The sequence below is a fragment of the Ambystoma mexicanum genome, chromosome 9, assembly GCF_040938575.1.
Source record: "Ambystoma mexicanum isolate Mex_15411 chromosome 9, UKY_AmexF1_1, whole genome shotgun sequence".
Lineage (NCBI taxonomy): Eukaryota > Metazoa > Chordata > Amphibia > Caudata > Ambystomatidae > Ambystoma > Ambystoma mexicanum.
Window position 1 is genome coordinate 80,199,240 of NC_090931.1, and position 27,553 is coordinate 80,226,792.

The 27,553-nt window shown below is 45.8% G+C and overlaps 1 protein-coding gene across 2 annotated transcripts in view; it reads right to left on the reverse strand.

Moving 5' to 3' along the window:
* The window catches only part of FOXRED1 (FAD dependent oxidoreductase domain containing 1), a 220,850-nt gene that overhangs the window by 106,581 nt on the left and 86,716 nt on the right, over window positions 1-27,553 (reverse strand). For both annotated transcript variants that reach the window (XM_069614203.1, XM_069614202.1), the window contains 2 exons: window positions 13,733-13,843; window positions 10,264-10,382 (listed from right to left, as the gene is read on the reverse strand). In XM_069614203.1, the coding sequence (XP_069470304.1) occupies window positions 10,264-10,382; window positions 13,733-13,843 (230 nt within the window). The remainder of the gene's footprint in view (window positions 1-10,263; window positions 10,383-13,732; window positions 13,844-27,553) is intronic.

The following is a 27,553-nucleotide window of genomic DNA, read 5'->3' on the forward strand; positions in this document are numbered from 1 at the left end:
GAAAAGAACATTGCAGAGTTAGTTCAGGTTATCAAGAATAGGCTTCGGTTGATGTGAGATTATGCACCAACACCTAATAAACCAAGCGGGAGAACAGAAAGAAAAAGAAAAAAAACACACGACTATATGATCTGTGACAAATCAAGAGTATTCGTCCCTTCTCCCCAGGTGGGAGCCACCCTGTTTGAGGCTAGGGAGTTGAGCCCGCTACGCAAGATCTTCCGTAGGGGTCTGGGCCAGTGGACCCCCAATGGGAGTGACTCCGCCCTTAGGAGACACGGACTCCCATTCCGAGGAGGAATGCCCTACACCAAATACCCCATCTACATTTATGGCACTGCTTGCTATGAAGACTGATCTATCATCCTTAGGTTTGCCTTCAGGCAATGTGGGAACACCACAACCATACCAAGGAAAAGGAGACGTCTCTTTAAAATAAAAGAGGCGTGCATATAACTGGGATGAGTAGCTCTTGTGAGAAGAGAGTAGGGTACGCAGGGGAAACCCCCTTACGTCATTACGCCTTGGAGAGGCGGAGCAGAACAAAGTTGCAGATCCTGGACATTTGGAAAGGTGAGGAACACCAGAGAGACGCCAGAGAGTCGACGAGTCCTGCAACGGGAGATCCGTTGCTGGGACGGGAAGCTAAGACGCTGTGCAAGGTGGTGGGCAAGGAGCCCAGGCAACGGCCCAGAGACCGCCTGAGAAGGAAGTACTGCAAGCTCCCTGCTACCTGCGTCCGTAGACAGCCTCCCACTGCAAAGGAGCCAAGAACGCAACGCCAGCAAAGTGAGACACAGAAGCACAAATGAGAAGGCGAAAAACTGAATGCGCGCCAAGCCTGTGAGGTTCCCCTGCATCGAAAAGGGTACCAGGGGGAAAAGGAGAGGTAGGAAAAACGCCTGGGCAATATATTGAAAGGAGAGAAAACTCTCAAAGTCACAAGTATGAAAGTTGAACATTCAATGAGCCCGATTGGAAATTTCTGAAATCAATACAGAAAGTCACAAACAATGCTGGTTGGGAAATAGATACAAAGTGGAAGTGAATAGGCTGGGAGGAAGGTAAATGCCCCCAGGCACGGAGGCTTGAAGGGAGGAGCGAACCCACTGCAAATAAATTTAACAAGTATGGTGAAGTCAGACTGTCAAGGAAACAATCATAAAAGATAATCAAATACCAAAAACCCAGGAGGGGGAGGGGGGACTCAATTTGGATAAGGTCATACAATGCTATTTAAAGGAAAATTATCCTAACGCTGCCATTAAAGAGAAGGCAAGGCCCACAAGCATATGGGAAGAGCTACATGAGCTCATGAAGGAAACGTCAAGAGACTATCAGTGAAGATAACAAAGAATCCTATATTCTAAAGAGTGACATTTGTGCATCAATAAACCACAGGAGCCTTAAAGAGAAAGCTGCTCGGAAGAACTCAAGAAGAGACGACCAGGGGAAGGGAGACATTCCCTTTGCCTATTTAAAGTTATTTGTATTAGTGGTTGGGTCAGGAAGAGTTAGGTTTGGAACTGAGGACCAATTATACTTTTTGACATCCTGGTGACAGACACAGACAAGCACCTTTAGTTAATTTAGATAGGTGGGGCGATCCCTTTAGTAATGGGAAAGATGGGCCTTTTAATTATATTTTCATTAAAGAAAGGTAACATGTCCACAGTGTGTCCTACGACTCCTTCCAACCCGCCACAGAGAACAAAGGTCACTAGAGGAGGTTCCCGGTGGGTGACCAGGACCTAGATATCCTGCTGGTCAAGTAGCATTGACCCTTCAAATTCACTGGAGGTCCTCAGCAATCGCAATCATTGTGTAAATCGGAACCTGTCCCTCTGAACTCCCACCGGGGCCTCGTGGGGGAGGAAGGAAGCAGACCCCCCCGCCGCCACTCTAACCTCAGGCAGTGCGCACCGGCAGACACTCGGGGCCTCCAGAGGGAACGCCGTCAATTCCCAGGTGAGCCCTCCAGCGCCATCAGCTCATGCAAAGCTCTGGGGAGGAGGGTTGTAGGAGGGGAGGACACCGATACCTCGTGTAGCCCAGCTGGAGGAGGCCCACAGTGGAGGCACACAGTCACCAACAACTGAGGGATCAGAGGTCCCACACTGCAAGCGCATCACAAGAGGCAGTGAAGAATACAGGCCCCAGGGGGACCCAGACAAAGGAGGCTACTGCATAAAGTTTCTAAATTAAAATAAATTTTAAAAAAAATGCTGCCATTCACTCAGTCATCCGGGAGGGTCCTGAAAGCCCCACAGCAACATTCCATCCTAGGCACAGATACAATAGGGAGGAAAGACCCACCAGGACAAGAAGACCTAAAGGCAACCGACCACAGGGGCTCCCACCATACGCTACAGTAAGAGTTTGCTGGCCCCCTACACAAACAAACTCCCAACAGACAAAGAATCCCCCAGTGGGGGAGACAGCCAATGCCAGGCCCAAAAAGATAAAATAAAATAATTTGTTTTTGTTTTAAAATCAGAAGCTCACGCAACTCAAGACCTTAGCTGCCATCCCAATCCAAAGCTGCTGGCTGCTGGCTGCTAGCTGCGCTCCAGAGGGGCACAACAGTCGCTAGAAAGAGCGCACCATTCCCAGGAGACTACGTCCAAGTCATTATACCCCAGCATGGCAGCATCAAAAGAGGTCATGGGACAATGTTTTCTGGATTTCCTGGAGAAACTAGCCGCCCCTTTCCAATCCCAGTTCAATGAGTTTACAAAAGAATTCAGGTCAGCGCTATCCGGACTAAGACGGGATGTTTCTTCACTGGAAGAACGGTCAGACCTGAATGAGAACGGTCTTCAAAACCTATCCTAAGAAAACCCAAGCAGATTACTACTGGAACACCTGGCAGGGGCTACAAACTACATAGAACAGTGTTAGGACCTTGAAAACCGATCCCAGAGATCAAACATCCAGATCAGAAACCTCCCGGAAACAGTTGAAGACACGGACCAAAAAGCGGTAGTCACAAACATCTTTAAGGATCTCCTAGATGTGGAGGGTGAGCTTGATATCCCAATTGACAGAGTCCATACAGTGGGCTCCAAACGCCCAGATCCGGACTCACGTCCCAGAGAAACATTACCAGCACTGGCAAACTATCCACAAAAAGAGGATTTTATAGAAGGCCAGAAGGGCGGCACCCATCACCTGCAATGGCAAAGAAATCCAGCTCTTCCAGGACCCGTCGCAAACAACACTCCAAAAAATAAGAGATCTGTGTGAATTACTGGACCATCTAAAATCCAAGAAAATATCCCATCGGTGGACTTTTCCTTTTCGGTCTTCTATTCACCTGGGAGGGGAAACCGCATTGGATAACATCAGAAGAAGAGGCCCGGTTAATGCGAATAGTCTCAGACCCACAACCGGGGCCGACCTCCACATGATTCCCTCGCCTCACAGGGATCCCAGATCTTGGAATGGTCCCTACTGGAACGAAACCACAAGAAAACCCCTTCCAGTCAACCCATTCCAGACAAAGGGAAAGCAACAGACTCCTCAGTAAAGAAACAATGTGGTCGAAATAGGTAACATATGGTAACACAAGCAAAAAACAGACGGATCTCGCATTGGATTCCTTACAGCGACAAGATAACCAGGGTTTTAGGATATCCTGCACATATCCCGGGTTTCATTAATTAGTGGTCCACCTCTGAGGACCGAGTCCTTGGGTGAAATAGCAAGGGTGGCCCACACTTTGGGGGGGAAGGGGATTGGGGGGAGACGAGACTTGTTAAGTTTGTTATAGGGGCGAGTGGGGATGGGGGCAAGGGAAGGGAGAGGCTCAAAACAGACCGGAAACATAAGCTAAAAACACACCTAGATACACAAGGGAAAACGCAAAGCACCAAAAAGGGCGACCGAACACACGCTAATGGATAAGCGGGACTCCCGAACAACAGGGATACATTCAGATGCCTAACACTTAATATTAGGAGTTTAAACACCCCAGTGAGGAGGAGGAAGATAGAAAGCCTCCTCAAGACACACCAACCGGACATAATTGCCCTACAAGAAACACATTCAGCAGCAAGACCGCTTCAAACTGAAATTCAGAAAATACCCCAACATAACCCAGGCAAACGCAGAAGGGAATAGAGCCAGAGTCCTCCTAGCGATAAAAAGGCAGCACATAAGTAGAGAGATCCTACACAAAAATGCAGACAAGGAGGGCCGCTACATTTTTGTAACCATCCGTTTGGCATACCCTAAAAGGGGCGGAAATTGCCTACACACATTACTCCCATGTCCACAAGTCATTCTCTAGAATCAACTACATCTGGAGCTCAGCAACGCTAAAAGGCACCATTTTGCAGATAGAAACCCACTCTATTACGATATTCGATCACGCGCCGACCCTCCCCAAGCAAACTCCCAAATTGTGGTCTTGGAGATTACCCAGTGCGCTCCCATCAGATCCGGTGGTCAGCAATAATATAGAACACAAAAATGAAAGACTTCTTTACTCTAAATGCTTGGGGGGCGGGGGTGGGACAAGGGGAGACGTGACCTGGGACGCATTTAAAGCAACACTGCGCAGAGAATTTATCGCGCTCAAAGCAAGCCGACTCCTAGCCAGACAGCTGCGTCAACCTAAGGCAAACCATACTGGGGTGGAGGATCACAAGGGGATTAGGGCAACGACGACTGAAGACATAACAGCACAATTTCATTCCTACTACACTGCTCTCTATGCAACAGATCATGTGGAAGCACCACTCTGGTATCTACAAACAACCCAACTGACAAAAATCCCCACCCCAGACCGCGACCAGCTAGAACAATATATCACACAAGAAGAGGTGCTCCAAGTAATTGCAAACCTCCCACTCAACAAATCGCAGGTTCCAGATGGGTATCCTGCCGCCCTTTACAAGAAATTGCAAGCAATTTTAGCCCAAACACTCACAGACCTTTTCAACACATCTCTGCCTTAACGTAGGAAGTGAAGATCATCCTTTTCCTCAAACCGGGGAAAGACCCCTCAAAATGCAGCTCCTACCGTCCGATAGCACTGATAAACACTGACGCGAAGATCTATGCAAAAATACCTGCGAACGGACTTGAGCTCCAAATGCCCAAATTAATACACTCAACCAATCGGGCTTCATTAATAAAAAAAATAAAAAAAGACAAAACCATGACAACATAAGGAGAGCCTGCCACAGACTAGAGAAAGTAGCCAAAAAGGGACCTTTGCGGCCTTGGTCTCACTAGATGCAAAAAAGCTTTCGACCACTTTGAATGGTCCTTTCTGTTTAAGACCCTGACGGCCTTGGGGTTTGGTCCCAAATTTATTAACATGATCCAAGCCAACTACAATAACCCCATGGCCAGATTTCTAATAAAGAGACACCTCTCCAACCCAGTTTTCTGCAAAGGGGTACAAAAGAAGGATGCCCTCTTTTCCCCACTGCTCTACACCTGGAACCACTGCTTTCACAGATTCGACAAGCAGATTCAATAAAAGGGATCACATTTGGGGACGACATTGAGAAAATCATGGCATATGCTGATGACATGTGGGTACAGTGAGCAAAAAGCATGTGATGCAAACTCATCTCAGAACAGGTTATCATGCCATGTTCTTTCTGTAGAGGAGTGCCTGCTACCTTTTTAAACAAAAAAATAAATGCTCACTACTACCAGCCCGCAACCTCCCACCCGGCGGCAACATTGGCACTCCAGAACATCAGCAAAGTAGCCGGCCTGAAAATCAACATAACCAAATCCGAAATACTAAACTTATCTCTCAAGAACGACAATTTGGTAAGGGCCAACGAATCCTCACAATTCCAATGGGTAACTAAGGGAATTAAGGTCCTGGGAGTGACCATAACACAAACTTAACGGCCTCTACAGCGCATATTACAAACCATTTCTAGCAGACACCCGAGCCAAACTCCTCAATTGGAGACAGCCGACAGCCTCATGGCTAGAGCGGATCAACTCAATGAAAATGGTCATCCTCCCCCGAGCTCTCTACCTGTTTCAGGCCTTACTGATTCCAATCCCCTTTGCCTTTTTCTGAGACCTCCACAAGCCTGTCTCAAATTTCATATAGAAGAACAAAACCCAGAGAGTAGCACTAAAAACTCTGATGCTCCCCTCCCCCCCCCCAAACAAAGGAGGGGAGGACTGCCCAACTTCCGAGCATGCTACCAAGCAGACCAGCTGCGAGTAATCAAAACTTGGTTTGCGGAAGACAGACAAAAAGGTGGTGTCAAATGGAGAGAGCACTCATCGGCTCAAGAATGGAGGAGAAACTATGGTTACAGAGATCAGACCGGCCAATCAATATGCACCTGAGCCAAATCACAAACCTAGTCTAAAACTTGTGGGACCAGACGGCACGCACGCATCGGATCACGACCTTTCCATCCCACTTCATACCTATATTTGCCAACCCACAAATTACACCAGGTCTAGACACCCTCGCCTTTCATCATTGGAAAAAGGCAGGGTGTACCAAGCTCAGGGACATGTTCCAGGGGAACAAGATCAAACCGTGTAACACATGTAAAACAGAACTAAGCCTATGGAGACACAGATTTCAGTACTTTCAAATACGTCACTGGCTGATGGCCCCCACAATTAGAGCGGCGGCATTGAGGTCTCTCACACCTTTCGAGAAATTCCTGACCCCTAACCCAGGGGACAAACACACAATCTCAAACATATACAAACTCTTGACGGATATTCCCCCCCCCCCCCCCCCCCCACCAACCAAAACCTTCATTCCAAATCAGGTGGGAGAAAACTTTGGGAATTACACATCCAGGCACAGCCAGGTCAAAACTCTGAACCTATATCCCCTGTATGACCAGATCCATACAAGTAAGAGTTCTGGCTCAAACATATGTACCAATGGCACTATATCCCAGACAGACTACATAGAATAACCCCAAAACATAGTGAACATCTGCTGGAGGGAATGTGGGGGGGGAAGGTAACTGGCTACACATCTGGGGAGCGTGCGCAAAACTGCAACCTTTCTGGGATGAGGTGAAAGCTGATACTCTCCAACTGTTTGGGCTACAAGGTAAGGGACAGCTGGGGGAACACCTTCTGGGCTTGGCTGATCCAGACATCGACCTATGGCCAAAGTATAAAATGAAGGCATTCTGATTCAATTAGCGGTCTCTGCTAGTGGTAGCGCAAAACTGGAAATCCAAAGTCTCACCTCACATAAGAGAGTGGTACAATAAACTTTGGAACTTTGTCTCCTTAGAATGGGTAACCTATGCAATTCAAGGGGACAGCCCCAAATACTCTACGGAATAGGCAACAATTTTGGACTTCCTCCATGGAGACTACACTGAGCAATATGGCCCTCCAATATGGCCCTCAACATCTCAGAATACTTGACATTTTAAAAGATCCACTGTGTTCTTTAGCTTATCCGGGTACCAGGGAAGGGGTACTTGGGAGCTAACCAGGAAAAGTAGTTAAACCTGCCGATTGCTCCACTGTTCAGTGTTCTCTTTTTTGTTACGTGTTATGACTCAAAACCCCAACAAAAAATATTAAAAAAGAAAAAACCAGTAGGGTTTGTACATTTTGGCAAGCCGAGCAAGAACTGAGATGCACTGGTGGTTTTCACACCCCAAAGTGTCATTATTTACCTAACCTTTCTAGGTAGAGGGTGGGTTAAAAGCCTACAGTTTCTATGGGAAAGATTTACAACAATTAAACAGCATGCTGGATGGGTCAACATAAAGCGGGTTCCTATGCAGGAGTCTGAAAGCAGTAGTGGTGCAAGTGTCCAATGTGAATGGTTCTCTATTCTTATAGAAGTCTGTCTTCTCTCCTCGAGACATCGCATTCTATCCAACAAATGTCTCTCAAAAGGATAGCAAATTAAAGTTCAAAGCACATAAGCTTAACGAGTCATTAGCCTCTCTCCTACCCAATTCTAATACCATCAATTATCTAGTATTCACCTGAGCTGGCTCTTACATCAGTTACTAAATGTGTGTGTGTTCTCTTGGGCTCTTTGTTTTCACTTCGATCCATCAAGGCCTTGCCCAATATAGTGTTGTTCATGCCGTCTCTTCAGTGTTTGAACACTTAGTCCCAGGATTCACAGCAGGTCTTTGCTATACCTTGTACCTTTCAGGATTCTCCACTTGCTCCTTCTGGAGCTGGGTTCAATTTCAGACGATCTAATAGGTTCCAGCTGGGCCTGCACCTCGGGTTGCATTGATTCCCAAGTAGTCGATCCTTCCTGGATCTCAGGTTGCATGGATTCCCAAGCCATTGGTCCCTCCTGGATCACAGGTTACATGCATTCCCAAGCAGTCATCCAGGTCTCAGATTGTATGGATTCCCCAAGCAGTCCATCTCTCCTAGATCTCAGGTTGCATGGATTCCCCAAACAGTCATTCCCTCCTGGACCTCGGGTTGCATGCATTTCCAAGTAGTCAGTCCCTTTTGATGGACCTCCAAGTGCAGGATGCACATCTCCTTACACTGGGTATTTCTCTCCCTCCATTCATTATCCTTTCCATACATATGCAGTAGGTCTTGTTTGTGCCCTCCTGCCATTGGCCCAGCCATTGTCCATTACCTCAGGGTTGCTGGTGGATGGTCTTCTGATCTGAACATTCCTGTTCTCTCAAGGAGCAGGAGTGCTGTACCAAAAACCCTGATCAACCTTTACCTATAAAGTCTCTGGACAGAGACTATGGGTAAGGTTCTTTCCCAAAGGGTTGTAGCCTTGTTTCAGGTGCCCCTTTCTCAGGAGATCCTTCTCCTAGGATTATTCCCGATCCACAATAAGCACAAGCTGATCTGCCTGCTTCCTCCTGGATTCTCTCCCCCTCGAGGTTGCTCTGTTCCCTTTTTTTAACCCATCAAGTTGGGGCTTGGCTTCTGGCCTCAAACCTGATATGTTAGGCATTGGTTCAGTTTGAATTCTCACTGTGGACCAGTTAGTCCGCATCTGGTTCTTAATAGTTCTCATTGAATGTTATTAGCCTATTCCCAGTATTGGTTAAATTTCAGATATCTTGAAATGGCCATAATGCAGTCACGCAAGAGGTTAAGGTGAGCATTGTGCTTAGTTACACCTTGGAATCTATTCCTCTGTGTTGTGATGTGCCACGCGGTTTGCTTGCTCCACCAAGGTAAGCATCAAACTGGGACCACAAAAGTGCAGTATGCATAAACCTCTTCTCTTTGATTCCCCGCAGGTATAATGTCTTTAGTTTCTGAACTCCGCAACCACTGTGGGTTTGCAGATGATGTCCTCTGCCCAAGATTTTGAATGCTTGTTTGGTCCCTGCGATGCAGGTGCCTCATGCAAGATATCCTAGGCTATATGTAGTTCCAAGGGGCATCCCTCCACGAGGAGACCTCATAAAAGGCGATACTGCATCGCTTGGGCATTAGCGGACCAACAAGATCCACAAAGTCTGCCCTCAGGAAGGCCCATCGGGCAGCAACCAGACCAACCTGTCCCTACCAGCCCACTAACCCCACATTTTAACGTGGGTAGGTATAGGAATTTGCCTCACTGCCAAATAAAGACCCCAATCAGCAATCAGTATAAGGACCCATTATTTAGAAAATACCGGAATTGGGTGCCATCCAAATGTCCCAGAGCTACTGGTCTTTGTCCAGTGACCTTGTGGGAAAGCCGGATGGCTCCTGGAGATTTGGCATAGACTTTAGGAAGATAAACAAGGATTAAGATTTGATGGCTATCCAATAATCTATGAAATGACTGAGAAAGATCAGCCCATCCAAGTGCATCTCTACCCTCAATTTAAAAAAGGTGCTGGAAGGTACCAGTAGCTCTTGAGACAGCATTTGTGGCACTGATGAGGCAATGTTTTCAGTTCAATGTATTAGCCTTTGGCCTTCACAGGGTCCCTCTCCGAGCCCAAGATCAAGCATGCAAGTACTGCTTCGAAACCAGAGGGGCTGGATCAAACATCAAGATACAAGTACACTCTTTCGTTTTCACCTTTTCTGCCTAAGCCTATAAACCTTGCCAAATAAAATAATTATTGAACTACACTTCTCGTGTTTTGCTCCTTTGTGGGAACCAATCTGTTCTGCGACACTACCTATTTGTGGAGCCTCTAGCTTCTGCCACCCATTTCCCTCCATCACTTTGACTGGAGGGTATAAAAGGTGAACTGCAGCATCAAGCCTGGGTTACCCTAAAAGGAGGAGTTGGATCTGAACATGCCAAGTCAACCAATCAAAGCAATTAAAACAAAGCACTGATACCTCTGAATCCGGACATTGTCCTCCAGAGTAGGGGCACCTTCCTCGCTCGCCAAGAAGAGGTAGCCTGATGGATTAAATTGGATGTCAATGGGATCTTCATTCAATATGCCCAGATACTCCTATGAATACAAACAGTCATCAATCCAAAGAAGACCATCAGTCTCCCTTACATCTTAGCACATGTGCAGACCACAGCATGCTACCGGGCAGTCATGTAAGCATAGACTTGTTGCAAGGGCATGTCAAAACAGCATGTGCACACAGGCAAAGGTCATGACGATTACACAGGTTTGCTCATAGGCTAGTTAGGATGCGTGTACCACCTACCCAAGTCCACCATCTGAACAGGCTACAATAATACAGTGCACTGCATCGCTTCAGAGGCAAAACACAGACTTGCCAACGTCTGTCTGTAAAAACAAGCTCCTAAATTACCACAGCAATGTGACCTGGCTTTGACTAGATAGTCATCTAGACTAGCAGGTGACAATACGTCTCTGGCTATGGCAATAATGTAGCCCATGCAAACTTGCTTTTGGTCCAGATGGCAATCACAACCCATGCTTGGAAGAGCTAAGCGCATGATGAGGATTAAGGCTGTGTGCATCTGACTCGTAGGATTGCATACACATGAAATAGCTACAACAAAGATTTTAGGATGGGTTAGCCAATAAGACATTGTAAGCATACCCAAGATTCAATAGAACACACATGAGTTTTCCATAACAAGGGGCACCTGAACTATAAATACTGTGTGCAAATGGGAAGATTGTGTCAAAGATGCATGCTTGAGTTAGTTTTGATGAAGTCACATATTGTCGAAAATGAACTGCCTCAAACGGCAATGACTTCGGCGGCACCGGTCCAACTACAACCACCAAATTTATTTTTATTAAGGACGGTACCACACAAATCGGGAACGTCTGCAGCGTTGGAAGCTGGTGCCGGTTAGCAGGTCAGGCCAAGCAACCACTGCAATAGCAAGTGGAACTGCGTATGTTTGGATTGGCTGAGACGGTGAGCAATTCTTGGATCAAGACAGGCTTGTCTTTGTGACAGCCAGCTACTGGAATAGCGTCAATGACAGAAGTTGTGTGCATGCCCTGTCCTTTGGCTAGCACGCCTCCAAGGTGAAGAACGGAGCGGTCTATAATATTATTCCAATAAGATGTAACCCTGCTAGGCAGCACACATTAAGGAATAGACAATGTAACGGAGCACCCACTTGTTCGACAATCAAATCTCCAATTACAAATATCCCCCAAAAGCCAAACTCATTCCTCAGACTTCTTTTGTGCCAATGCCTAAACAAACGCATATATGTGGTGCGACGAATCCTTGAACATTGTCCCTTCTCCCATAGGGGAGGAACCTTCCCATGGGGTCATGGCGGAGCGTCTACAGTCCAATAGTCCCCCTGAGGGTGGTACACTGTGAGGGGGATCAAATGTGGAGGAGAAACTCCCGTGGACCAGGAATGACCATCCAGGAAAAACACGGTATTCCACAGAATCCCTTTTCTGAACTCCCTCGCCCTGGGATAACATCGTTCCCTAAAGCTCTATGTATGTCTGTAAGGTAGCATTTTACAACTCACTACCTAGTAGCAAGACGAATAAGAGTAGGGACTGCCTATGGGAGCCACATTATCAATCTGTGACGAAGAAGACTACGAACAACCAAGAAGGAAGTAATATCAGTTGTACTGGAACGAAGAAGAATAGGAATTACCCATGTGGGGAACCCCTTCCCAGTACTGTGAAGAAGAAGAACGCCATAGCAAGATCAGTACCGGGAAAGGGAGGAAGTGCGGAAACATGAAGATCATCTCTAGGAACCACATTGAACAGTCTAGTGGTTTTCGGCTTCCTATTGGTCCAAGCTTAGTTGAAATAGAATAGGGAATTCAGGGAGTGTTGTCAAAGCCTCCCTCGAGGAGCCAGGAACAGGGAAGCTGTGCTGCAAGAAAAGGGGCTGTGGAGCGGTTTGTTACCAGGGAGATGGGGAACCTTTGAGAGCTGACTAGGTGCCCAGTCCTCCCTGGAAGAACCTTGAGAGAAGCCCTCCCAGGAGGAATCTGGTGATTTGAATCCTGGCAGCAGTAGAGGAGACGGGACTCAGACGGTACCAGAAACGGGATGCTTACCCACTGGTGGAGGCGTTCGAGGCACTGGTCACAGATTAACACCCGAGAAGAGCAGAAGCATGAGCCCCCAGCTAGACGGGAAGCCTGGAGAAACCGAAACGCACATGTCAGACTGGGAGTCAGTGCGGAGCTACTGCAGTATCTGGAAGCAAAAAAAGCCAGAAACACCTGCAAACAACAAAAATTTGGCATGACGGCTAAGAGAAGGGAGAATTGCATCCACAAACCTAATCAAGGCCTCCAAAAGCAATCTTCGTAGTCACAGTACCTGGCAGGATAGTGTACCAGGCTGGCTGTGACCAACGAAGTAGGAGTATGTACTAAAGAGAGAAGAACAGTTAAAAATACAGAAAAGGAGAGGCTGGGATTTGCACCCATATGAAGAGCGAGCCAAAGTAATGTTCATAGTCACAGTACCTGACAAGACAGTAAACCACGTTAGCTGTGACCGAAAAATTAGTAGTAAAGCGAGAAAAGCACAATTAAAAGCACAGAGAAGGCCAAAGCATTGTACTCACTCACATATGAAGAGAGACAAAACAATCTCCATAGTCACAGTACCTGCCAGGACCGAAACAGGTTGGCTGTGAAACCAAGGAGACAAGAAGAATCTTCATAGTCACAGTATCCGGGAGAAAGAAGAGCCAGGTCGACTGTGAAATGTATTGGGAAGAAACTAGGGGAAGGGAAGCCTCATCGCTAATAATGTGTACACACAAGGTAAAGCCAAGAAAAGGGAGATATTCCCTCAACATTTGGACGAGGCAGAAGAGGAAACCAAGAGGAAGGGAATCAAAGCCCCCCTGTTTGTGGACACTTCTGGAACACTGAAAAGGAAGACTCTCATTGGACATTTGAAGGGCGAGACCACCCGGGGAGTAAGGTTGTGCTTCCTTTGGAAGTTTATTTGTTGTACCATTTTGGACCTTTGTTTTGTAAGATGGCAAAGAGCCTAAAGAAGATCCCCTTTTCGCATTAGTTTTTGTTCTTAGTGAGAGGGCTGGAAATAGGATTTTTGACACAACAGTGGACTTACCTCTTTGGACTATCCTGACTGACTCCTTAGAATATTCTTTCGAGGCAGGGGAAAACCCTCTTAGTATTAGGGACAGGAAGGTATTTCCCCAACCCTCATTTATTTAATAAAGGTCTTTGATAACAATCATGTCACCTGTGTGTCAGTCTCATCCTTCCATACTCTTTTAGCAAATATGCCACTGATATGACACCCTCTTGAGAACAAAATAAAACTCCAACCATGACACACTGCTTCCCAAAGCTCACATACCCACAAACTCAAAACGCATGAGCAGGTGTTCATACATTGATATTGCGCAGGAAGTGGGCGGAGAAATGGGACATATGTATGTTTTCAGGCATCGAGAACTGCTGCCGAATCCCTCCCACTGACAGGACCGTGGAGGCTCTGGAGTACTAAAAGGAAAACAAAATCAGAACAGAAATTAAGTAATATGCAAGAAGGTCAAAGGCCACTGCTTGTGTATTCAATCGATTTTTTTTACAAGGAGAAAGACAATACAGTTCAATTTCTGTTCGATTGAAGTGTACTTTAGGTATGTGCATTAATAATTTAGCATTTTCCATACTACACGTAATAGTATTGCCCTTAAATGACTGCTGCCATAGTTCTTTACATCTATAGCACTTGTAGAAAAGATCCATTGATGTCCCTGGAGACCTGCACTTGCTCCCCTCCAGTAGCACTGGCCAGTGCCCTGAAATCACTCACCCCAAACATTGGGAAGCAGGAGGATGGGACCCCAGCACCATGCTAAGAATACGGATCAGCTGGAGAGAACACAATTCAACTCTAAGGGTATGAAGGAAAACAAATACTAGTAAACAAAAAGAAACCAGTCTATGTGCTCGCATTCAACGTTGGGGTATGCCTTGCAAAAGAACACAGCTAGCAGCATCAGTAAAATAAATAATTTCAATATACATTGAGCATCAACAGATGTCCAAACTGATGTCCAAGAGTGACGCTTAAATTGCTTTATTGAGCCAAAAGGTGTGACTGCCAACAGTGCAAGGATTGAGATTGCAAACAAAATTGCTGTATCAGTCTTAGAAGTCAAGAATGAGGGTAAAATCACTCGCTTAGACTGTACTGTGCCACGAGGCAGAAATGCCCACCGAGTCCCGCTCTCGTAGCCTTACATGTGGAACCTCTTGATGGTAACTTAACATTTAGGGTTGCTGAATTTTACAAATCCAAGCAGTTGGGTTCCAAAGATTGCCCTCCACACAGATGGCCTTTCAAACAAGGACACGAGAGATGGACTATAAAAAATATTTGACAGAGGAATGTAGCTTTTTTCTCTAGGAAGAGGGTGAATAATAAATCCAAATCCCAAATATTACAAGGTGAAATTGTGTATGCTTGGAAGGGCGGTGACAGTGAGCAATTATTGGATCAAGACAGGCTTGCCTTTTTGACAGCCAGCTACTGGAATAGCGTCAATGACAGGTGTTATGTGCATGCTGTGTCCTTTGGCTTGCACTCCTCCAAGATGAAGACCGGAGTGGACTAGAAAATTATTCCAATAAGATTCAACACTGCTAGGCAGCACACATTAAGTGAAGAACACAAAATGGAAAAGACCCTGTAATGAAGCACCCACTCGTTTGACAATCAGATCTCCAATTACAAGTAACACCAGTCGGAATTAGATGGGGGCCATTACAAAACTCAGTGTTTTTAATTTTTTAATTGATGCCCTAGGTTTAAATTCACTATTTAAAACAAAGGGATGGGGAGGGAGGGGCTCACCTAACAGTTGCGGGAGTGATGGGGAAAGTGGAAGGGGCATCCCTGGAGGGGAGAGCACATCATTAACAGCGGCAACGTGTAATTTAAGAGCTGTGTGCACAGGTGCAGCTAAAGAAGTCTGTGGGGAAGAGCGGGGTTGGGGACACCCATGGGCGATAGGGATCCAAGGCAGAGGCAAAAGGTAGAAGGGGTTGTAGAGTATAACATAAAACAAAGAACAGCCATTTTTGGAACATAAGCCGCAGGCAAGTAAACCACTTGCCTTTTTGCACTCACAGGCCTTGTGTTTGGGGAAGACTAATTTCTCGAGCGCTTTGCCACAGAATTGTGCTGGAGACATGTTGTAAGCTGGCAGTTCCCAGGACACTGTGGGTCATGCAGATACTTTCGAGGTCAACGAGCCAGGCACCTGGGCACTCACTGGGAAATGAAGGGATTCAACTACTAAATCCAGGCAAATTTGAGTAAAATCAGGTTGGGGTAAGCACTTTCAAATCACCCCTTGACAGATGGGCCTTGGAAGAGGGCTCTGAGGCAAGGGAGCCGGGAGGGGACAAATCAGGGATAGAGTTTCGGTGTCCCTAGGGTGCAACAATTTTGTGTCCTTGCCGATGTCAACAGGGCACCTCATTGGATGGATGCCGTGTGAATGTCTCCTCATTGCCAAACTCAGGGTGCCCTGTGCGTCTCATGAGAACTGGCCACTGGAAGATTAATAAAGTTCCAGTGGTCAGCACAATCACGTAACGTTAATAACCTCATTTTGTGGCAGTGTGGGAAGGTTTGTAACATCACAAAGGATGGTGTTGGACAGATGGGGTTCAAGATGGCCTTCTGAAATCTGGAGTTGGTAATGTAAAGGTACCCATAGGGGACTGACGTAGTCCCACCAATAAGCTTTGTGGTATGGTTTTACTCACTACTACAATTTCTGTTATGCTAATTACGTGAGAAATTGATGGTTTGTCTGCAGTAGGCGGCGCCGACAGCACCCTTCATTTAGTTCTCTTCCACTGTGCTGTTTGAATTGTGTTCTCCCAGCTGCGTCTGTTACTTCCTGCTTGGTGTACGCTCCTTTTGGGATACTTTGGTGTTCCAGTAGTTACTTGCATTTGGAGGACCCCTGATACACGGTTAAAACAATCCCTTCATGATTTCTTAAGGAAGGCATGTATCAAACAGTAAGACATACACAAGTGATCACAGTTCAAGGGTGTTTATTAAACTTCAATTGGGTTTGAAAAACGCCTATCAAACTCTAAATCTAGAGATGGGAGCAAGCTACAACCATCAAATAATAACGCAGTCCTAGTCGAGTCTGTCAAAATAAAAAGGACCTATACTAATAAACCTATTGCCAATCCTTACATATAAATACAATAGTATGGGAAACAATGTTACGCAAAAGAAAACATTTCAAGAAATTATATGTTTATTGTGTTTATATAGCGCTTTACACCAAAGCGCTGTACATTATAACAACAAGAATACAATAACAGTAGAAGCAATTACACAATATGAGTCAAACCAGTAATACAGCAACTAGAACAATTTGGCAGTGGAGATAAATAAGGGAAGAAGGGGTGGAGAGGGGAAGGGGGTGGGGAACAGGAAGTGAGATAAGCTGGAGGAGAGGGATCATAAGAGGAGACAAGGCAGGGGGAGAGAGGTAAGATGAGGAGGATAAAGGAGGGGGGGAGACGGGACAGCGGAGGATCAGAGTATCAGGGAGGGGAGAAGAGATTTTAAGGAGATACGAAAGGAGGAATAAGCGGGGATGGGAAGTATAGAGAGGGGAAGGGAGTTCCAGTGGAGGGCGGCAAGGAGCTGAAAGGAGTGAAAACAAGGAGGCACATGGGAACGGAGGAACAAGGAGAAGGAAGTGATCTGCAGATCTGAGGGAACGGGAGGGGGTGAAGAATGAGATGAGAGAGGAGACACATGGGGGAGCAAGATCATGAAGAGATTTAAAGACAAGACAGAGGAAGTGGAATTTGAGTTGGCAATGAAAGGAAAGCCAGCCAAGCTATGAGAGCGAGGAGGAGATGGAGCCATGAGGAGAGAGAAGACAGAGGGTGCGAATGGCAGAGTTGTAGAAGGATTTGGAGGGGGCAAGATGAGAAGCAGGGAGTCTGACGAGGAGAGAAGAACAGTAGAAAAGACGAGAGAAGAGAAGGGAGGAGATTAAAAGTTTAGTGGCGTGGAAGGTTAGAGAGGAGCGTACTTTGCGAATATTGAAAAGGTAGTAGCGACATGCGCGGGAAGTGAGAGAAATATGGTGGGTGAAGGAGAGGGAGGAGTCAAAGTAAATGCCTAGATTACGAGCATGGGCAGAGAGGGAAATTAGCGGGAGGAAAGTGAATGGAAGGAGGGGGAGAATGTCATGATGCCTACCTCCAAGGAGCCAGGCCCAGCCCAGCAACCCCAGAGGCAGACATCATTTTCCCCAAGGATGTCTCAGCGGGCCCAAGTTGGGGCCTTTTGGACGCAGTCCTGGCGCCTTTGGCGCCAGGCTCATTCTGGACCCCAGTCCTGGCGCCTTAGGTGCCAGGCTCATAAAGCAAGACATGTGTGTAAGTGTTTTAATGTGCACTTACCTGAAGCAGACCGTGCTGCTACATCCAGGCCCTCTTGAGGACTGAATGGGACTACTTTATCTTTTGGACTACTTTATCACTCGGGTGTGGCCTGAGGAAGAATACATACCTGAGTGGAAGGATACATACCTGGAACTACTTTACGGGCTATTTAAACCACACCCGAAGAGCAGCACATGCTTCGCGTTGTTCTGCATCTAGCAGCTGGACGCTCACCGTGTTTGCTCCTGCATTTGGACTTCTGCCACGCCTGCCAGCATCCTGATCACCTACAAAGGAAGAGAAAGAGAGAATAGGAGAAGGAAAAGACTTTACCTGCAAGATCTGCATTCCGGAGTCAGCTCGCCGACGATCCTGCAAAGGAAGACACTTAATTTAAAAGCACATCGCATCGACTGCCGCAGCGCCGCATTCCACTCACCTTCACAGGGCGCCTCCATGTTCAGCAGCGATCACCCGGATTCGCAGCCACGCTTCCACGCCTAGGGAGAAAAAGACAAGAGCAAAGGTGAGAGAGAGAAGGGAATGAGGAAACCAAAACCTCCATGTTAAGACTTACCTGTTGGGTCATTCCCTCTTCATTTCGGGTCCGCGCCGCATCCAGGTGTTTCCGGACCCCGGCCCCTATGGGGAAAAAGACATTAGCGTCAATGAGCGAATGAAAAGACATCACCCAAAAACGCTCATCAAGACTTACCTGATTTCTACAGGGATTGCATCTCGGGTCGGTGCCTTTTCCCCGGCATTCCGTACCCCGGCCCCTATGGGGAAAAAGACATTGACATTAGCATATTGATGCAAGGACAAAAGGGGAACCTTTCAAGGAACTTACCTGGAAGCCAAGCAAGTTTGGTTCTCATAAAACCAAGAATCCAGTGAAGTAACTGGATACCAACGCGGCCCTGCATCAGAAGCAGGAAGGAGAGCTCGCCCTTCAAGACCCTAAGGTGAGACGCCACGGGAAGCACTGAAGGGTTTCGAGGAGGGTGAAAGGGGGAGGCTGGTAGCATTCCCCGCAGACAGTTAATCCCTTATTCTCGCCTACAGAAGGATACTTTTGCAAGCCGGACAAGCAGGAGTTGGGAGTCCGGTCCAGTCCATCTTCTGAGCCCCGCGCAACACCTTAGAAGAGGTCACAGCAGCACGATCCTGGCCAGCGCCTCCGTGGGAGCCAGGTGATCGTAACAGAGAAGGAGGAGGAGGAATAGTGTTGGAGTGAAAGAATAAGACTTCAGTCTTGTCTGTATTGAGAAAGAGAGAAAGTGGGACGACATCCAGTTTTTAATGGCAGTAAGACAAGAAGAGAGCTTAAGATGCAGGTCAGGAGTGAAGGAAGAGAATGAGAGGAAAAGCTGGGTGTCATCAGCGTAGAAGTGGTGAGAAATACCGAAGGAATAGATGATAGGGGGCGAGAAGGGAGGTGTAAAGAGAGAAAAGAAAAGGGCCAAGGACAGAGCCTTGGGGTACACCATAGTCAAGATATTCAAGCCGCTGACTTCCCTTCCCCATGTTTTCAGCACGGGGGAAAACAGTCCACTCTCTGGCTTCTCTAGCACGAGGATGCAGTTCAAATATCAGTATAAAGGGCCTTCTTTGTCAAAGTCGCTTTGCCATTCAAAGTCTCTTACTCAGAGGATCTGATGCAACACAACAAAACTTTAAAGTTCCTTTCTTCTCAGGATTTTCACTTATACAACTTCTGAGGTGTTCTGCTGATCACCCCGGGTGCCCCTCCACTGGGCTCAGACCCACTTCCACACACAACCTTCAATTGATCTCCGTCTGCCAGGCTAAAACCAAGTTTATCTACTTTTGTCACTTCTCACTGGATACCTTACAGAGACTTTCTATTGAGCACCCACGCAGTGCCGGACCACTCAGTCAAAGGTATTGTAGCTTGCTTTAAAGTTCAATCACTCAGCAGTTCAACTTCACGTGCACCTCTTATCAGACGCGTTAACAATGTTCATTCCAGCGCTCGCCATACAATGTTGCCGTTTGCAACCTTGGCTTCAACAAAGACCGGCCTTGTATCGGTCTCCCCAACTCACCGGCTGTGTTGATTTCACTGCTGCTCCTTTCTTGGAGACAAGGACGGTACCACAGAGGCTGGCGATTCTCTCCGCCTTCACTATTGACGCGGGAGGGCCCCAGGTATCTATGACACAATGCAGGATTCTTCAGCCTAGTTTCCTAGTCTTACCCTTTTTGTTCTCGCGGTCTCTGGAAAGTAGCAGTTCCTTGACAAAAAGGTCAAGGGAATTTCCCTACTTGCGATCCCCTTCGGTTTTGCAGTCTTTCCTCTCTTGCTCAGCTGCCGTCTCGAAACTCTTGTTTCCTCATGTGCTTTGCCTCGCTCAGAGTGTGTGCTCGTGCTCCGACTTTTATCCGTTTGGGGAAGTGGAAGGGAAATCAGGTGTCTGCGATGGTCAGTAATTGCCTGACCTCACCAGACCATTGTATTGGGACACGTCAGGTACACTGCTCGGGTGTTAGCCTGCTATGAGAGAAAACAGACTGTGAGAAAGTGTTTGTGTTGTAAAAAGGGTGGAGTGAGGGTTAAAGTTCCTAAATATATAGGGTAAAGGTGTTGCAAGGAAGGGGATACCACGTCTCACCATCCGGTGTCCACCCAGGTGATCCTCCTGCACTGGTCCACACCGCCCCTCTAAGAACTGGATCCATAATAGATGGCCGTGTCCTGGCCACCTGGATGACAGCTCCCCGGGGACCAGTGGGTGAGACACCTTCTGGTTCTCAAACTCCAATATTTGGATGCCATGACTAGGTTTCCTGGCTGACACCAAGGTGGATGGTAGGATTTCCAAAGAGGCTTGGTGCCACCAAAAGTCATGCAAGGTGGTGCCCGGGAAGGCATGCAGAGTGTTCCCTGGCTACCCCAACCATATCACCAAAAGGTGGGCAGAAGCTCATCACATGGTGCCAACAAATACTGAAGTGGGGGCGGAAGGGGTGAGCTGCGAGAAATGCAAGCGAATAACGAAAACCCAACACCATCATGGGATAACCCTGAATGACAACCAACCACTTGAATACGGGCTACCGTTAGTCACTCAACCAAATTTTGAGCACAGCATTGCCACACACATACAAGCTAGAAGGTGTGTGTTTCAGCCCACAGGGAATTGCTAACTCGCCGGGAGACCACTCCACCATATTTAAGCAAACTATAGACTGCTGAAAAAGCAGGAAGATGCACCTCCCACAGACTCTGTGATATCCCAGGGGAGGGGGAGGAGGGTCTAGTTGGATTTTCCCTTCTTTTGATTTCTCTACTTTTCACCTCTGCCTCCAACAAAGCCTAAGTAAACTTTGCGGATATGGACTTTTGGGATTGTGCATTTTTGTCGGAGACGCAAGTCTTTGTGAGTGACAAGTAGTTTTGTATTAAGACTCATACATTGTATCTCCATTACCCCTTGTCACAAAGAGAACCCATAATGGAGATAGAAATGTGAGTATTCATAGAACAATGCAATGATACCAAGTTTTCCAATGAAGACAATTGGTTATATTCTATATTAAAGTTTAAAGTAATCGTCAGCCAATGAAAAATTACAAAACAGGGTCAATGTTGATAGAATCCGGGGCTGCACGAGAAAGTACAGCTCGGTGTGTAAAAACTTAAAAAGGCAATTCATAAAGTGGATGACATTAATAAAAGACAGCGGTTGGTTGAACTAATTTCATGTAACTGCGGAAAAGGTGCAAATTAAGCGCTGCCAAGAGTGCTTTTATGGGAGGCATGGTATCACAAGTATGACACCGACACAAAAAGGTACAATTTGTAAAACCTTTAAGTTTCTGGGTTTGGAGAAACTCCTACTCTGCACTATAACTAGGATGGGAGTAGTCTCGAGCATCAAATAATAAATAAAGCAGTCCTAGTGAAGTCCGCCAAATCAAAATGGTCTATGATAACAAAACCTAATACCTGCCCTATCTCTTGTACAAAAAGTGTATAAAGGAGGTATGTATGTAAAGGAAAATCAGTGTTCGAATATAAAGAATGAAATGTGGCCGAATCAGCTCTCCTCCCCACGTTAGACAGCACAGAGTAAGGCGGTCCCCATAGACAGGATGACACACTCTGGCTCAGGTTTTCTTTTCTTCGGGATGATAGCTGAGAGTTCACTTCTGGTTGATTTGAAATGAAATGTTCTTCTTAAGGAATACAAATCAAAAGTCCCAAGAAAGGTTCCTTGGATTGAGGTTCCAATAATGCACATAGAACAAAGAGGCTTGCGTCTTCACAATGTCAAGAGAAGGACTCACCTCCCCCCCATCCTCCGATTCCTTTTGCAATGTCCACAAACACCAGGGGATGTGTTCCTGAAAAGGTGACCAAGCCGAAAACTGTGTCTGAGAATGAGGATTCCACATCGGAAGTCCCGAGATTGACACCAGAAGACCTTAATGCTGCCAAGTCAGCCCATGTTGGTGACCTCATAAAATATCTGAATGCAAATCCTGTCAGCGGACTTCTAGAGTACTCGCGTGCCAATGGTTTTGCTGCTCAATTCAAGCTTGTGGATCAGTCCGGACCACTCCATGACCCAAAGTAAGTATTGCACCTGTTCAAGTTTTCCTCAAGTTGAGAACCTAAATTATCAGCTTATTTCAAATGTTTAATGGTCTCATAAACCATGCTGCAAAAGTAAATTAACCACCTCTTTTCTTGACAAAGGAGAACTCTCCAAAACTGTTCTTGCACTCATTAGTGTCTGACTTATTGGCATTATGATCACTCTAACAATAGATACTGAAAAAGGCAGCCCAACCAACCTTATGCAGTGTAGATGAGGGTTATGCTACTCTAGCTTGGCATACCTGCCTCAATGTTTGTGTTTTAATGCACTGTTATGCTGTTGCTTTGGTCTTGTTCTGTTTTGACCATACAATGCACTGCCCTCCCTGCATTGCTGCCAAAGTAAAGCCTTCGTGCTTATGGGCTGTTGTGTTTCCAAGCATCCAATTCCTGTGCTTGATTGTGTGCACACTGCATCCTTGCAGTTATGGGCCTATTCTGACTTCTTTGTCTGGACTACTGTTGCGCTGGTATACTTGTGTATGTGCAGTCTCTTGATCGCCTGTACTCTATTTTGAGTCCGTCCGAGCTTGCGATCTGTGGAGTCCTTTCCTAGTGGCATCTCCTCATGGGTCTGTCTTGACGCTGGCGTCGGGTGCCTTGGCTCGATTTCCTGCAATGGAGCACTGGCCTCGTCTTGTACCGAATCAGCCTTGTATATGCTGCGCAGTGCTTTTGGTGGTGCTACCAAGTATTTTGGGTTTATTTTTAGGCACACCTGGCAGCGTTCTACAGTGTGATCCGGGGGTTAAAAAAAAAAAAACCAAAAAAAAAAAAAAAGGTATTTCCACCGGAATTTGTAATAGTACTCAGGGCCGAATTTAGATGGTGTTCTCTGATTTGACCCCCTACTTTTGCATAGGGTGGGAAAGAAAACAATGCATTGACCAATGTTAAAAGTATAACCTCCACATCAATCTCCCTAATGTATACCTGTAGTTGTGGTTGAATTGCTACATGGCTTTGTTCCTTTTTTGTTGATTTGGAAGTACTCTGCACTGACCAAGCGATCACCTGCTGAGCGGTGTGGATCACTTGATTAGGTTTCATCATGGGCATTGTACACATTGTTGTTTTAACTGTGTAGTTTGCACTGTTTTTTCACGTAGGATGGGGATGGTGCAATAGGAGTGCCCCTGTTGATGCCCAGTTTCCGAAGTCGAACAAATGGGTAATACTCCAAGCCAACTGCTAGATGGCAGCCTTTTACAAACCATGTGATTCCAAGCAAATAAAAGCCAGACTATTACCACTCCCATGCCTCTTAGTGTCTCACTTAATGCTCTGTCCACGTCTACATTGATGGTAGGCAAAGCTGAAGTGTCTATTACCCTATTCGTCAACAAGGGTGGGCTCCTAACAAACTGCCCCACTGGTTACACATGTTGTACATGGATGGATCTTGCGTTGTGAAACATTGCACTTAAATGGTTTTTGGGGTTTTGGGGAATGACACTGCACTAAGACTGCATATGTAGGCGAACACATGTTGCACCTGGAGAAAACTGTTCAAAGTTACATCATGCACTGTATGCATATCTTAGACTAACACATGCTTGGCACTTGTACATCAGCATGTAATGTTAGCCCACCTTTACGCTCATGATCTACGCTGGTAACTCATACACCTATAGATCCTAAATCAGCATTGCTATCTTGATCCCGCAGTTAGTAGATGACGGCAAGTAGCTCTTATAAGAACTGGTAGCTGGTCTGCTTTCAGAATCCTGTATCCGTTATTGCATGGTAGCCTGCTTGCGCTTGGAAGTCTTAAGGGCAGCCTACCAATAGTGCAGTACAAAGCAGTGCTAGGGAGAATGTTCATTTCTATACTAATTTCCTCCTATCTTAGAGACCCCCAGCTCTTTTGCTGGATTTGGGAGTATTTTAATTTGTGAGTGGGACCTTTTTCCTCACTCCCTGTGGTTTTCCCTGACTGTTTTCACTGTTTTTGGAGTCTAAACGCCATAGGCATCTGCATTTTGTATAGTGACACACATCACCCCCAGTGCAATATAACTGAGGTCCCTTTTCTCTTACAGTTTAAATACCTTTTTCTTGGGTGAACTATTGTTCCCAAGAATAGTACAGGGACATTGATCTTACTTTTTTACTAGGTCCAGCACATGATTTTTGTTTTTTTTATTTCATTTAGTTTTTACAAACTTTTTGAAAACTTTTACTTTTACCATTCTTAATTCCTAATTTCCGCAATGACAGAAAAAGAACAAAGAAAAACACTCAAATAACTAAAAAGCGGCTGATTGGTAGTGAACTTGCACTTGACTCATCTCATTTAGTTCCTATCTTATGGCCATGGAGAAAGTTCATTTGCACACTTTCCTTAATTGCAGTCTTAGTTGTTTGCTGAGTGTGTCTTCTCTGGCTTACTGGATGTGGCATCTATTGGGGTCACTCATTCTCCCCATATGGTGTTTTCGCCTCTAGTCGTGTTTGCATTTGGTCAAGGAATCTCATCATTGCAATCAACAGTGATCGGCTCTCACCAATGTGAAGGTGCTTCCACCATTCCTCTAGATCATATGTTTGAACTCTGCATCTCTCCTTTCCGAGGCATTTTTCGCGTTGGACTTTAAATTCGGTGCACCGCAAGACCAGATGTTTTAGATCTTCTGTTTCAATTGCACAAAACCTGCATTTCGAATTGTCCATAGGAATCTTCCTGCGATGAATTAAGATTTCCTTGGTTTCGTAGATGTACAAACGAAATTTCAGGTATAGCCTTCTTAGGCGTTTACAGGGTGACAATGTTAAATAGGACGGAAGCGTATTGCGTCTTTTCGCTTCTGGAGGAGTATTCTTCATAGCTTTTTGTGATGACCTTTTGTCATTGATTTCAATCCAGTCCCAGTCGAGCAGTTTCCTCTTAACGAGGTCTGGATTCCACCACAAAGTTTTTTCGTCTGTGCCCAATTGTGCTAGTATTTCTCTGCACTGATGTTTCCAAATACGCAAAGCCGATTTTTCATGTCCTTTTTCCTCCGACAAGAATTTTACAGATGGGAGGTTTGCCTCCACGTGTAACTTCCTGAATAACGCCAGCTTATTCCAGGTGATTCTTGAATTAAGGGTAGAAACTCCAACTTCATACAATACACAGGCTGTAGGTGTACTTAAGGGGATCTGGAGAATCTTTTTCCAAAAGAGACTTTCACATCGGGCCCATACTTTATAATCACACCCGAACATGTTCTCGGCGCTGTAGACGAGAATTGGAATCACTTTACCTTGATAAAATCTCCTTATCTGCTCATAGGAAAATTTGCTGTATCTTTGTTGTAAACTGGTACCTTGAGCTATCAGTAATTTACAGCTGTTCAGGAGTTTTTTTTACCATTGGGGTGTCGTTAATACTAGAGTTGATCGTGATCCCTAGCTATCTTGTATGGGGTACCTGGTTTAATTTATTTGCACCTATGGACCACGTTTTTTTTTTTTACTTGCAGATCTACCTCTTTGGTTTCCTAGTATTAGGATCTCCGATTTGGCCACATTGATGTCAAGGCCTAAGTCCTCTGTGAAGATTTTGAGAGCTGAAAGTTTTCTTTGGAGGCCAATAGGAGTCTGATCTAGGATCACCATATCGTCTGCATATAAAATATGGTTTATTGGCACTCCATTTATCTGTGGTGGAAATGACAACATCTGCCAGAGCTATTCCTACTTCGGATATATAGAAGTTGAACAAGGTGGCCCCTAACGGGCATCCTTGTTTCACACCTCTCTCCGTTGGTATGGGGTTGGTTAGGTTTCCCTCACGATCTAGTCTCACCTGAATATAGGTGTCGGAATACAGCTCACGGATAGCGTGGATGAGACTCTCATTGCACCCCCTTTCTTTAAGTTTTTTTCTACAGGGTTTCTCTATCCACGCCATCAAAGGCGTTTGCCATGTCAATAAACGCCAGATATATTTTACGTCCCGTTCTAATGACGTCGATTTTTAGTAGGTTCAGAATGAGTAGGTTTACACCACAACCTACACCTTTAACAAAGCCAGACTGGCGTTCGTCGTATGTTTTCTCTTCCTGGATCCACGTGGTCAATTGGGCTAGTAGCATCGAGGCTAACACTTTCCCCACTACATCCAATAAGGCAATTGGACGATAGTTTGCCGGGTCTGAGCAAATACCTTTCTTGTAGATCGGGACAATTATCCCAGATTTCCAAGTCTCAGGTATTTTCCCTTCCTTTTTTATGGCGGTGAAGAGTGTATGACAAAAGTCTGACCATTCTTCGCTGTTTGCCTTAAGGTCTGCGTTTGACAAACCGTCTGGACCCGCAGCGCGAGAGGTGTTACATTTCCTGATGGTAGTTCATATATCGTCTATCTCCATTTTGATTTCCCACTGCTGGCTTGTCTCCACTTTTGTCGGGCTCAAGGTTTTTCTTTTTAAATAGTGCTATGAAGTGGTTTTCCCAGTCCGTTTCCATAACTGTACTTGATAGTAGTGCTTTATCAGAGTTCTTTTTATCATTAATAATGTCCCAAAAGCCTCTTGTGTTCTTTCGATTTAGAGCCTTCAGCATTGCTTCCGCATCCCGTTGTTCCATGGTTGCCTTGCGATTTTTGCACCAGTTGTTATACTTGTTTTTTTCCTTTTTTATCTGCACCATTAGGTCCTCTGGGTTAGCGGCGCATATTTTCCTTATAATTTTTCTTACCTCTCTTTCTGGCAGCTACCTCAGGGTCGTATTTGTGTTTTTTGTATCACAGGTCTCGTCTGGGACGTTTTTTTCTTGACTTTATAGATCTCAAAGAACTGTTGATATTCCGTTGACCTTGAGGGCGTCTGGTCTTGCGCTTCCAGTAGCAGTTCGATAATTGTCACAATGTCGCACTGATTTATATGCAGTCTGTTGCGACCTGGGACCAAGGATAGATCTTGTCTCCATTGTTTAAACTCTATTTTGTTGATGTTATTCCATTCCGCTACCACCATGTTGTGGTCACTGTATTTAGTATTGATCACTTTGAATGAATCAATTTCCTGGAATATGTTGCCTGAGACAAACATATAATCCAGTATTGAATTTTGTGTTCCTCGTGTCCAGGTCGGTCTAGCTGGAGTATCACCCTTTGTTCCTCCATTTAGCATTACTAGATTTCTAAACGACATCTC